Below are 13,608 nucleotides of genomic sequence, written 5' to 3'. Positions count from 1 at the left end.
TGCCCAACTCCGAGAGTTGGGGACTGAATTAGTAATACACAGAAATACATGCAGATAACCAGGCTCACAAAAAAGTCAGACATTTATTAACTCCCAGGAGGAAAAAATTCTCATTTTCTTATTTCATGGTATACTATATGTCAACTCTAACTACATTGTAACTATAACAACACTAAATATTGAGTATTGCTCTAACCAAAATTATAATAAATGAGGAGGGTGGGTAGGAAATTGTGTGTGTGTGTGTGTGTGCGCTCATGTGTGCACATATGTGTGTGGTGGGGTTTGTGGGAGAGTAGAAAGAGAACTAAATTCTAACCTTCATTGGTAGGATGTCATTAGATAATTCCTAACACCAAAAATGTAGAACAAAAAATGCATAAAACAACATGGTTAGGCCGGGTAAGGTGGCTCATGCCTGTAATCTCAGCATTTTGGGAGGCCGAGGCAGGTAGACTGCCTGAGGTCAGGAGTTCGAAACCAGTCTGGCTAACATGGTGAAAAATACACCTCTACTAAAAATACAAAAATTAGCCAGGCGTGGTGGCACACACCTGTAGTCCCAGCTACTTGGGAAGCTGAGGCAGGAGAATCGCTTGAACCTGGGAGGTGGAGGTTTCAGTGAGCTGAGATCGCACCACTGCACCCCAGTCTGGGTGACAGAGCAAGACTCTGTCTCAAAAATAATAATAATAATAATAATAATAACAACATGGTTATACCAAAGAGATTAACTAACATGGTTGACGGTAGCCATCTCTAGACAATGAGAAATATGCCTAACGACGGGGAAAGACCACTGTTTTTCTGTAACAAGTCCTTTAGAACTATTTGACGTTTTAAACTACATGCATGAGTAACATTCACTTTTCAAAATTTCCTTTTTTTAAGAGATAGGGTGTCACTATGTTGCCAAGGCTGGTCTTGAACTCTGGGCCTCAAGCAATTCTCCAGTCTCTGCCTCCTGAGTAGCTGGGATTACAGTCAGAACCACTGTGTCCAGCAACATTCATTAAAAAAAAAAAATCTAAATATTAAACAAATTAAAAACACATCTGAAAGGGGACACTCTGGCCAGTCCCCTTAAAACGTAGCTAAAAAGCAAGAATGCTTTTAGATCTTATAAAAGAATCTTGCAAAATAAAATTAAAGGCAATTCAATAACATAAGAACCATGAAAACAATAATTATGGACTAGCCTGGGCAATATGGTGAAACTCCATCTCTACAAAAAAAAAAAAAAAATACAAAAATTAGTTGGGTATGATGGTGTACACCTGTAGTCCTAGGTACCTGGGAGGTTAAGGTGGGAGGATCACCTGAGCTCAGGGAGTTCAAGGCTACAGTGAGCTGTGATCGTGCCACTGCACTCGAGCCTGGCTGAGAGTGAAACGCTGTCTCTAAAAAAAATAAAAATAAAAATTATGGCAGGGCACAGTGGCTCATGCCTGACACAAGGCACACTGGCTAATTCCAGCTCTTTGGGAGGCTGAGGTGGGAGGATCACTTGAGCCCAGGAGTTTAAGACCAGCCTGGAAAACATAGGGAGACTCTGTTTCTTTCTTTTCTAATTTTAACTGAGACAGAGTAACTCTGTCACCCAGGCTGGAGTGCAGTGGTGCAATCCTGGCTCACTGCAAACTTCCGTCTCCAGGGTGCAAGCAATTCTCATGTCTCAGCATCCCGAGTAGGTGGGATTACAGGCGTGAGCCACCATGCCCAGTAATTTTTGTATTTTTAGTAGAGATGGGCTTTCATCATGTTGACCAGGCTGGTCTCAAACTCCTGCTCTCAAGTGATCTGCCTGCCTTGGACTCCCACAGTGCTAGGATTACAGGTGTGAGGCACACACCCAGCCCAGGGAGACCCTGTTTCTACAAAAAAATTTTTTTAATTAGCTGGGTGTGGTGACATGGGCCTGTAGTCACAGTTACTTGAAGAATCCCAGCTGAGGCAGGAGGATCGCTTGGGCCCAGGAATTCAAGGCTGCAGGGAGCCATGATCGTGCAACTGTGCTCCAGCTTGGGTGACACAGTGAAACTTAAAAACAAAAATTATGAAATGTCCTTTCACCCTTGCCCAAAAGAGATTACTCATACAATCAAGATGCCACAGCTAGTAATTGGTAAAAAGTGACTAATAACAAGATCCTCTAACTCTCTGTTGTGTTCTGTCAACTCTTCCTTCTAAATCATTATTAATTTATGGCGAGGAATGATGCTGTAACAGATAGAGGATATGACCAAAGGTTAAAAATACATTCCTCGATGATTACGGTAAGGAGAACCACCTCCGAGTGTAGAATTTATAGGACATTTCAACCCCTGTGTTTCTATAATGGGCTTTTCTTTTCTTTTCTTTTGAGACAGGGTCTCACTCTGTTGCCAGGCTACAGTGCAGTGAGGCTATCTTGGCTCAATGCAGCCTCGACCTCCTGGGCTCAAAGCGATCCTCCCACCTCCACTCTGGAGTAGCTGGGACTACAGGCGCGTGCCACCTCACCCAGCTAATTTTTCCATTTTTTTGTATGGGTGTGTGACTTTTAAATGTGCCTCTTTCTCAACAGACTTCTTTTCGTCCTTATAAGAGATATAATCCTCAATATACTTAGTATTTAATGAACAATAAAAGTATTGTTTCTCAAATCTGTAGACAATTAGGGAGGAGGTCTAATTCGCTATCAAAGCTTCAGGAAGGTATTAAATGTTTTCTTTGGCTTTCCCCTATGGCTTAATGTACTTACAGAGTCAATGACTGATTTTTCCATGCCAACTTTGAAATCCTAACCTGGTTTCCCTTAGTTACCTTAGATTTATCTGGATGGCATTCTCTTTATCCTACTGTTCCTCTCAACTCCAAGTTTGTGAGTTAGTGACTGTAGATTGGTCAACATTTGCTTAAAGAGTAATGAACACAGCAAATCTGCTATTACTCTAATAGAAAATCATTAATTAGGCTGGGTGCCATGGCTCATGCCTGTAATCCCAGCAGTTTGGGAGGCCACACTGGGAGGACGGCTTGAGCCTAGGCATTTGAGACCAGCTTGGGCAACATATCCAGATCTTGTCTCTACAAAAAAAAAATCAAAAAATTAGTCAGGTATGGTGATGCACGCCTGTGGTCCCAGCTACTCTGAAGACTAAGGTGAGAAGATCGCTTGAGCCCGGGAGGTGAGGCTGCAGTGAGCCGTGATTGTGCCACTGCACTCCAGCGTGGGCAACAGAGACCCTTTCTCAAAAAAAGAAAAGAAAATCATGAATTCATTCTGCATTATTGACACTTCTGCTCTGCTCTGATTTCACATATAAGAGTGAACAGATTGCACTTGAGGCCTCGTGGGTACTTGCTGTAATAATGGGTGTAACCCAAAATAGTAAAGAGGAGGAATGCACTTCCTATATCTTGCAGTCTGTTTCACTGTAGTGGTTGGTCTGTCTGTGTGTGTTTACCTGGGAGGTAGGATATGGGGCCAGTGGGCTGGTTGAAGACAGCTGTCTGCTGAAACCTTGATGTGCTTCGGGGCCAGGAGAAAGCGTGAGAGGACTGACGGGAGGCTGCCGACGCCGAGATGGGCCACTCAGGTTTGTGGTGGAAAGAGATGGGTTGCTAAGGGAAAATAGACGGAGTGAAGGGTGAAGAGCAGATGCATTGGGAACAGATGTCTGCGGGTGGTTATTTAGGGAAGAGGAAAGCACAGTCTTATTGAGCGTGGCTTGGATGGAGGGGTTACTCCGAGAACTCTGGAGACCTGGAAGACAACAAATTCACAAGTTACTTATAATTTCAGACCAAATCTTTTGTTTTCCAAAAATGAAAGAAAACTGTCTACTGTCACATGTGACAATGATTCTGTAGGTAAAGGAGCTCCTGGACAGCTCTCCTACAGGGACAGCATCCGATGCACCAATGGCAAGGAAAAGACGCCCCTGCACTAACAGAGACGGGGCCACCAAGATGAGAACAATGTTTTCCCATGAGGGGGGAGATCGTCTCAACAACTCCTAGGTGCACAAAACTAGGTAAACTGGGGGGTAGCAGAGGCAAATGCTCCAGGTGCTTGGCCCAGACCCAGGGAAAGGACCCTAGGTCTGTACAACAAACTCTGTTTAGAGCCCCTGAAGGTCTCTGCCTGCATCCCCTGCTACCTTTGGAGAGCATCCTTTCACGGCGAGTCCTGGTCCTTGAGGAGCTGTCTCGGTGGTCTTTAAGTACCCTCAGCACACTAGGGAGTCATAGGAGGGGACACTTCCCGGTATCTCCCACCCCAGGGTCCCTCTTTGATTTTCTGTTTCCCAGGAAATTGTTCATCACAGTCTATTCCAACTCAAAAAGGAAGTTTTTGCTGATGCTTTATTTGGGGGACGGGGTGAATTTTATCATGAGTAAGGAAGTTTGGGAGAGAGATTTTTGCAGCGTAGGCTGCTAGGGCACGAGCTCTGTGAAGCTGGGGATCCTGTCCTATGCCCTGCTGGTTCCTCAGCACCTGGCACAGGGCCTGGCATGGAGCAGCTTTGCTCAGTGAATCAGTTATTCGGCTGCTGCTGCTTTGTGTATCTCAACTGGCAATACCTATGTTTTAACCTTCAGCCCATCTTGTACCAGCAGTTGGGGTGAGCAGAACTATGTGTTGTTTTGTGTTGACAAAAAATTTAAGTGTTTGATGAGTTATGGAAAGGAAGAAATGACAAAAATCAGCACTTTGAGCTGGCAAAATTATTATTATTATCATTATTATAATTATTGTTATTATTTTTTGAGACGGAGTCTCGCTCTGTCTCCCAGGCTGGAGTGCAGTGGCGCGATCTTGGCTCACTGCAAGCTCTGTCTCCCGGGTTCACGCCATTCTCCTGCCCCAGCCTCCCCAGTAGCTGGGACTACAGGCGCCCGCCACCACGCCTGGCTAATTTTTTTGTATCTTTTAGTAGAGATGGGGTTTCACCGTGTTGGCCAGGATGGTCTCGATCTCCTGACCTCGTGATCCACCCGCCTCGGCCTCCCAAAATGGTGGGATTACAGGCTAGGCCCGGCTAGGCCGGGCGCAGTGGCTCACACCTGTAATCCCAGCATTTTGGGAGGCCGAGGCGGGTGGATCACGAGGTCAGGAGATGGAGACCATCCTGGCTAACACGGTGAAACCCCGGCTCTACTAAAAATACAAAAAATTAACTGGACGTGGCTGCATGCGCCTGTAGACCCAGCTACTAGGGAGGCTGAGGCAGGAGAATCACTTGAATCTGGGAGGCGGAGGTTGCAGTGAGCCAAGATCACACCACTGCACTGTAGCCTGGGAGACAGAGCAAGACTCCATTTCAAAAAAAAAAAAATTATCGTATTTTTAGAATTCATGTAGATGACTTCACTTGCTATATTTTTAAAGGTAGGAACATATCTATGACAAAGCGCTATATAAATCCACCACTCATCAGTCCACAAAGAGGTCAGTGGTCCAGCTGGCTCAGATAATAATTAGAGCTACAGCTGTGAACTTAGCTTTTAAAAATTCATTCAGAAAGAAAGCTCAAGCATCTCTTAAACATCTTTGAAATCTGTGTGTACCAAGCATTTTAAGGAGTTCACAGAAAATACAGAAACTGTCATGCCTGTAATCCCAGCACTTTGGGAGGCCGAGGCGGGCGGATCACGAGGTCAGGAGATCGAGACCATCCTGGCTAACACAGTGAAACCCCGTCTCTACTAAAAAAAAATACAAAAAAAATTAGCCAGGCGTGGTGGCAGGCACCTGTAGTCCCAGCTACTGGGGAGGCTGAGGCAGGAGAATGGCGTGAACCCAGGAGGCGGAGCTTGCCATGTGTCGAGATCGCACCACTGCACTCCAGCCTGGGTGACAGAGCAAGACTCCATCTCAAAAAGAAAAAATAATAATAATAAAAAAATACAGAAACCTGACATTGGTTCTGACATGTTCTGGAAATAATGCTTTTTTGAGAAGACAACCAGTGACTAAACATAAGATCTTCAGCTAAAAGCAAAGTGTCAAAGGCTGCATTAAAAAACGCCAGCTTCCCTGAGGCCCAGCGGAGCTATGTGCTGATGCTGCTTCACTTCTGGAACCCCAGATATCTTCCTACATCGAAGATTCACCCAGAACATGAATTGCCCACACTCTGAATCTGGGCATAAAGGTTTTGAGAGTTTCTCCTATGAAGCAAATGTGTAAATATCAAAACCAAGACTCAGTCGATGAAAAACTTGCTACTATTAAGGATACTAAAATGACCCAAAAAAGCCAAAAAACAAAAATAAAGGTGTTCTCTGAAATCAATTCTTCAAACCTAAGATTGTGTTGCACCATGGCAGCATCACTGCAATCATTAGAGAAACTTCCAGGTGACCCACCTGAAGGGGACCACTCTCATTTGGGTGGTGAATTCTGATTTGCATGGATGAATCTCAGAGTGAAGGGCAGCAAACACTCCTTTCACCTGGAGACCATCACTGAGCATCCCTTCCAAACGAAATGCTCCACAACACAATTCTGGGTAGGAGTGTTACGGCCAGGGGCTGCACTGCACCACTGGGAGTAAGAGGATTATCACCTGCCCTAGAAATTGACAAGAGTATGTTGGTGGTGGCTCACGCCTGTAGGCCAAGGCAGGTGGATCACTTGAGGTCAGGAGTTCGACACCCCATCTCTACTAAAAATACAAAAAATTAACTGGGCATGGCGGCATGCGTCTGTAGTCCCAGCTACTAGGGAGGCTGAGGCAGGAGAATTGCTTGAATCTGGGAGGCGGAGGTTACAGTGAGCCAAGATCATGCCACTGCACTCTAGCCTGGGAGACAGAGCGAGACTACGTCTCAAAAAAAAAAAAAAAAAATCGTATTTTTAGAATTCATGTAGATGACTTCACTTGCTATATTTTTAAAGGTAGGAACATATCTATGATAAAGCGCTACATAAATCTACCACTCACCAGTCCACAAAGAGGTCAGTGGTCCAGCTGGCTCAGATAATAATTAGAGCTACAGCTGTGAACTTAGCTTTTAAAAATTCATTCAGAAAGAAAGCTCAAGCATCTCTTAAACATCTTTGAAATCTGTGTGTACCAAGCATTTTAAGGAGTTCACAGAAAATACAGAAACTGTCATGCCTGTAATCCCAGCACTTTGGGAGGCCGAGGTGGGTGGAGGTGAGCCTGGTCAACATGGTGAAACCCTGTCTCTACTAACAATACAAAAACAATTAGCTGGGCATCGTGGCACATGCCTGTAATCCCAGCTACTCTGGAGGCTGAGGCAGGAGAATTGCTTGAACCTGGGAAGCGGAGGTTGCAGCGAGCTGAGATCGTGTCATTGCACTCTAGCCTGGGTGACAGAGTGAGACCCAGGCTTCAAACAAATGTAGTCATAATTTCAATATGGACAAGCAAACCCATAGAGTAACACCCAAGTCTCATTCTGGGTAGTATCTTTATATAGCTAATGCTGCATCTTTAACTGGAACTGTGAGTGATTTCCACTTAATACACAGATATTAAGTAGAAATATTTTCATCATATCCGCTGTAAATTTTCTAAAATGCAAAATATTGCCTTTAGAAATCTAATGGAAAATGGGAGGAATCCAGAGAGATGGCCTCTAAATTATAAACTGTCATATGTTGATGAGAGCCACTAACACTGTTCAGCCAACACAGAGTGGATGCTTATTTCTTGGCTCCCATGTCTTATTCCCCAAGTCCCTGGATAGAGGAGCGAGTGAGGATGATAGGGAATGAGGTTCAGCAGAGCTGCCTCAAACTCACGAACCCAGGAGAAACAGAAACGTCCAAGAAAAATGTCCGCAGGGTCAGGAGATACAACAAGGTACATTATCGTCTCTAACTGAGATGCAGTCATTCTCATTCAGTGATTCACTGAACACGCCACATGGGTGGGGACCACCTATGATGAAGCCACCAGGTCACTGCTAAGCAGGAGATACTCACCAGAGGAGCTTCTTATACCCAGGTGGGTCACAGCAGCTGGGATGTTGTTCACACTATTCCCCACACTCATACTCCCAAAGAGGTGGTCGGTGGTGTTCAGGGAGGCTGGCAGGGGCGTGGAGTAGTGGAGGTTGGTTAGATCTGGCAATGACCCTCCAGTATTCAGGGTCCCCAAAAAGGGTGAAAGGCCTAGGTTTTGACCATTATGTGGAAAAGCACTGAAAAAAGAAAGATTAAGAATGACTTTCTACAATGTATTTGGCTGTTGGGAAACCAAACACGGCCAAAACCTTTTCCTTGTCAAATAAGAGCATCGGCTACGAAAGACGGAGGTCCTGGTGTGGCTTCTCGCATTCTGAGAACACGGGTGCTCAGCTTAACCTCTCCGAAACACACTTCCTCACCGACTACCAGTGCCCACATTACAGGAATACTAGATTAGGGTCTAGAATAGTCAAGACCAGATTAGATTATGATGCAGAAGTATTCTGAAAATTATAAACCACTCTACAAAATGTGAGGCACTGCTCTCTTTATGTAGTTCTTTTTGCTAGATTTCTTTCTTTTTTTTTTTTTTTTTTTTTTTTTTGAGACGGAGTCTCGCTCTGTCGCCCAGGCTGGAGTGCAGTGGCGCGATCTCGGCTCACTGCAAGCTCCGCCTCCCGGGTTCACGCCATTCTCCTGCCTCAGCCTCCCGAGTAGCTGGGACTACAGGCGCCCACAACCGCGCCCGGCTAATTTTTTGTATTTTTAGTAGAGACGGGGTTTCACCGTGGTCTCGATCTCCTGACCTTGTGATCCGCCCGCCTCGGCCTCCCAAAGTGCTGGGATTACAGGCGTGAGCCACCGCGCCCGGCCTTTTTGCTAGATTTCTAAATTATCTTTGCTACCAGAAAAAGTATCTCTGAGTAACTAGCTACCTTCCAATATACCTTCCAAGATATATTTTTTAAATTACAGTCTTCATAAACTATAAGGTGACAAAGAGATGTTGCCACTCATTCATCACAATCTGTGGGCTGGGCACTGTGTGCCAGGCAGTGGGCCGCGTGCTGGTGGCACCATGATGAACAAGCAGGCGAGTATGTCCGGGGTCAGGCCTGCTCCTGAAATGTACAGGCCTGGAGCAAGAGTATAAAAGGAGGCCTGCATACCATGTGTTTCGATTTTTAAAACTTATAAATCAAATGAACAAACCCTTACATGAACTTTGTTCTGTGTCTATCCTGACAAATTATACCTCATAATAGCCTGCAAGGCCAGATTTACATGTAGAAATCTCAGACTTCTTGGAGTTCTGTGCCAGAATGCACAGGGAGAGGCAGCCTGGCCCTCAGTCCACGCCCCCTTCTCTTCCCCCAGTCCTGTTCCGCACTGCGGTGCAGGCACATGGCTATCCCAGCCTATGCGGCCAAGCTCTGTCCACACCTCGCTGACTTTCTAGCCACCCCCTAGGCCTAGCGGGTGTACAATGGTGGTATGTTCCCTTTGGGAATGAAGCGCTCTCAAGTGCGGGGCCCAGGGAGGGGCCTGCTAGCCAGGTCTGAAAGGACTTTGTTCTTGCAGTTCACAGATGGGCAGGAGAGACAGCCTGGGAAAGCAAGTAACTGCAACGTGGCAGGAATCGCGCTGTGCTGGGTTTGAGAAGAGATGCGTGTAACCAGTGGGTACAAGTGGCACCGGGAGCACAAAAGCAGGAGTTGTCCATGTCAGGATGGGCTGTAGAGGGGACGGGTTTGCCATGGCCCTGACACAGTGTGTGCATGGAACTGCGAGTAGCTGGGCATGGCCAGGTGTCAAGTGTCAGGGCAGAGTGTGGGGAGGGAGGGCAGCAGATGGGGAGGGAGAGGCAGGAGGGAGAAGATGTGCTGTTCTCAGGAGTCTGGATCAGGGACTGTGGAAAGAGAGGCCAGGGTAAGTTGGAGAATGGCATTTCAGAAATGTCACTGTGGTTCCAGTGTGGAGGATGGCCTCAGGGAGCGGAAAGAAAGGCAGGGAGAACCAATTAGAAGGACCACCTGCAGTGGTCCAGGGGTGACCTAGGAAAAGAGCAGTGAGGGTGAAGCGGAGGAGAATGCGGGAGAAGGTGCCACCAGCCAGGAGCAGAGGGAAATTATGAATCCCACTGAGGACACTTCATTCCCTCCTGCACGCATCAGCAGAGCACCTCCCAGGGGCCAGTCACTGGCATCTGGGCTTCAAGAGACTGAGCCATAAGGAACATAACTGGCAACATAATACAATTCAGTAGTGCAGTGATAGCGCCTGGAGGGAGGCCATATGGAGGGAAGCCCAGCCGACCTGAGGAGGCTTCCTTGGAGGACATCTGAGCTGAGTTTAAAGGCTAAAGAATTCAGGTGATCTAGTCAGGAAAAAGATTTCAGGCAAGTTCACAGCATGGGCAAAAGCAGGGAGGTGTGAGACCACACGGTGTGCCCTCAGAGCTGTGAGGATTCAGACCACGGGAGGGTTGAGTTTAGGAGGGCTGGTTAGTGGTGGAGATGGAACTGGAAAAGCAGGCAGAGAGCACCCGAGGCTGGGATTGATGAGAGGATGACACGATGCCAGTGGAAGGCTGGAAGCGGGGTGGGCAGTGTCGGGGAGAGAGGTATCAGCTTTTCTTAGGACAGCATAGCTAACAGACTTGGGGAAGGGGTCCTGAGGTGCAAGGAGCAGACCTGGAGGTGGACAGGCACACTGTGACACTGCTGAACGGTCCAGCAGGAGGCCACGAGCACAGGGACAGAGAGGCAGGTGGACTCTACAGGGAAGTAGAACTCAAGAACAACTCTGGGGCCTTTGGCCTGGGGATTGGTGGAGCCCCCCCACTGAGACAGGGGACACTGAAGATGTGAGCAGATTGGGAATGAGGGCAGGGGTATGGATGAGATCATGAATTCAGTTTTGGCTTTGAGCTTTTGCTGACTAGGAAGACATGCAGGGATGCAGCAGGGATATTTCTCATTTATGTACAGGAGGCAACTGACATTCTCAAGGTTCCATTGAACAGCAGATGTGGAAGCCAGGGCATGGTGGGTCGAGGAGGGGTAAGCAGTAAGGAACACTTGAGAGTACATATGCTTTCAAAAAGCATGACTGAGAATTCTGGAAATGAGGGAAAGTTAATTAGCAGAGAAAAGCCTCCGCAAATCCAGTAGGAGGAGGACCAGGGAGTGGTAAAGTGGCCAGCCTGATTAAGAGGGACCCCTGTGTCCCTAGGACTAGAGGAGGGTGGTGTCAGGGGAATCAGTGGCAGAAGAGAGATGAGCACGCACTCCTGCCAGCCTCGCCTCACTTTTCTTGGTAAAAGTATGACTGGGCAAACTGTGGAGTCTTGGAAAGAAATGAGGCAGCAGGAGAGGTGTCCAACCAGATGGTGAGGAAGAAGGATCGTTTTGGTTGTAGAAAAACTGAATATAAATTTTGTCTTTTTATTTTGTGTTTTTTTGAGACAGAGTCTTGCTGTGTCGCCTAGGCTAGAGTGCAGTGGTGCGATCTTGGCTCACTGCAACCTCTGCCTCCCAGGTTCAAACAATTCTCCTGCCTCAACCTCCAGAGTAGCTGGGATTACAGGCGTGCACTACCATACCCAGCAAATTTTTGTATTTTTAGTAGAGACAGGGTTTTGCCATGTTGGCCAGGCTGGTCTCGAACTCCTGACCTCAAGTGATCGGCCTGCCTCAGTCTCCCAAAGTGCTGGGATTACAGGCATGAGCCACCGCGTCCGGCCTGAATTTTGTCTCTTAGATGGCTGGAAGTATGGAACTGTTTATAGGGTTAAAGGTCAAGGACTAGAAAAATAAAATTGAGACCTCAGAGCCCTCAACGTGAGAGCAGATGGGCTTTCTGACTGAGAAGAAAGATCCAAGGGTGATCAGGTGGGAGTGAAGGCAGAGAGAGCAGGGGTGCGGCAGGGAGAAGCGTCCAACGGCACAGAGCAAGGATGGAAAAAATGTGACCACTGTGAACCAGGTCATTAGTAATGTTCACACAGTTCCTCTGCAGCTGGGAGAAATACAGGTGGGTTCCTTTCCAAATATAGTTACTACCTAACGGAGTCACCACTGACCTAAGGAAAGTAAAGCGCCCCCGGGGTTCAAGACCCTCTAACGACTCCCATCTTCTCTGCGCAGATCCAAGCAATACAAGCCTCCTTGAGCTCCAGGCCCACTCCTGCCTTGGGGTCTTTGCATTTACTGTTCCTGCTGCCTGCAGCCCTCTCCGCGTCGCCTCACACTATCAGAAAGGTTTCCTCAATGACCGCCGGTGGCTGCCTGTCCACCTGCCACGGTTGTCTCCTTCAGTGCATTTATCCACACCCGACTTTCGCCATGCTTTGCTTATTTGTTTCTGCCCATCTTGCTCTACTAGATTATTAGCTCCTCAAAAGCAGGAACTTGATCTGTTTTCTTCATCGTTTTACCCAGTGCCAAGAATTAGGGGGTCAATAAACATCTGCATGACTAGGAGTCACTGAATGGAATTCTATCTGTAACATAAGAGCAAGAAAGCAACTTTCTCTACCTAAAAAACACCTGCTTTAAAACTCTCCGAGTTGGCCAGGCATGGTGGCTCACCTGTAATCCCAGTGCTTTGGGAGGCCAAGGTAAGTGATCCTTTGAGAGGATCACTTGAGGCCAGGAGTTCAAGACCGACCTGGCCAACATAGCAAGACCCTATCTGTAAAAACAAAACAGGCTGGGCGTGGTGGCTCATGCCTGTAATCCTAGCACTTTGGGAGGCTGAGGTGGGTGGATCACCTGAGGTCACGAGTTCAAGACCAGCCTGGCCAATATGATGAAACCCTGTCTCTACTATAAATAAAAATATTAGCTGGGTATGGTGGTGCACGTCTGTAATTACAGTTACTTGGGAGGCTGAGGTAGGAGAATCACTTGAACCTGAGAGGCGGAGGTTGCAGTGAGTCAAGAACGTGCCACTGCACTCCAGCCTGAGTGACAGAGCAATACTCCATCTCAAATAAATAAATAAATACAAACAAACAAAATTAAAAAAACAAAAAAACAACCTCTTGAGGGCTAAAGTACTACAGCCCAATTCTATAATGTAGGCTTTCAGAGCCTGAAGGTTATCTGATGGTTAAGCCAAAATTGATTCTTGAGGAAAATATATATATATATTTTTTTCAAATTTCCATTTTACCAGGAAGCCCCTGAACCGGACTAGGTTGAGGGAGACTCCCTTGAGGAAAATCTTGCCCCTTCCATGGGAGTGTCCTGCGCCCCTCGGCAGCCCGTCTTTTGTTGGGCATGTGTCCTGGCAGGCTTTCCCACTTTCTGAAGCGAACATCAACCCGTGGCGCAGCTCAGCAGATTACCTGAGTTTATGTTTAACCTGCCAAAAAGAATGTCTGAGCTCCAGGTACTCAGTAGGGAGTGCGTTGAATGCGCTGCTGTGAAATACTCACAGGAAGCTCTGTTGGGGGAAATCATATTCAATGATTGCTTGAAGTGGATTTAGTTCACCCACTGACCCACTGGTGATTGTATGTACTAAGTCAAATCATGCAAGAATCCCATTTCCAAACCACATTATTTTGGCCCTGCAGCCTTGCTGGTTTTGAAATGGCTTCGGTTCCAAGTGGTGGGACTGCTCTCACGGACGCTATGATAAACATCCCCAGGAAGCCTTCTTGGGGC

The 13,608-nt window shown here is 46.9% G+C and overlaps 1 protein-coding gene across 3 annotated transcripts in view; it reads right to left on the bottom strand.

The window, feature by feature from the left end:
- The window catches only part of CRTC3 (CREB regulated transcription coactivator 3), a 116,967-nt gene that overhangs the window by 10,222 nt on the left and 93,137 nt on the right, over positions 1-13,608 (bottom strand). For all 3 annotated transcript variants that reach the window (XM_050798038.1, XM_050798040.1, XM_050798041.1), the window contains exons 10-11: positions 7,949-8,166; positions 3,450-3,748 (exon numbers count right to left, since the gene is read on the bottom strand). In XM_050798038.1, the coding sequence (XP_050653995.1) occupies positions 3,450-3,748; positions 7,949-8,166 (517 nt within the window). The remainder of the gene's footprint in view (positions 1-3,449; positions 3,749-7,948; positions 8,167-13,608) is intronic.

Source organism: Macaca thibetana, chromosome 7, assembly GCF_024542745.1.
Source record: "Macaca thibetana thibetana isolate TM-01 chromosome 7, ASM2454274v1, whole genome shotgun sequence".
Classification (NCBI taxonomy): Eukaryota; Metazoa; Chordata; class Mammalia; order Primates; family Cercopithecidae; genus Macaca; species Macaca thibetana.
This window is presented reverse-complemented; position numbering and strand designations above follow the sequence as displayed.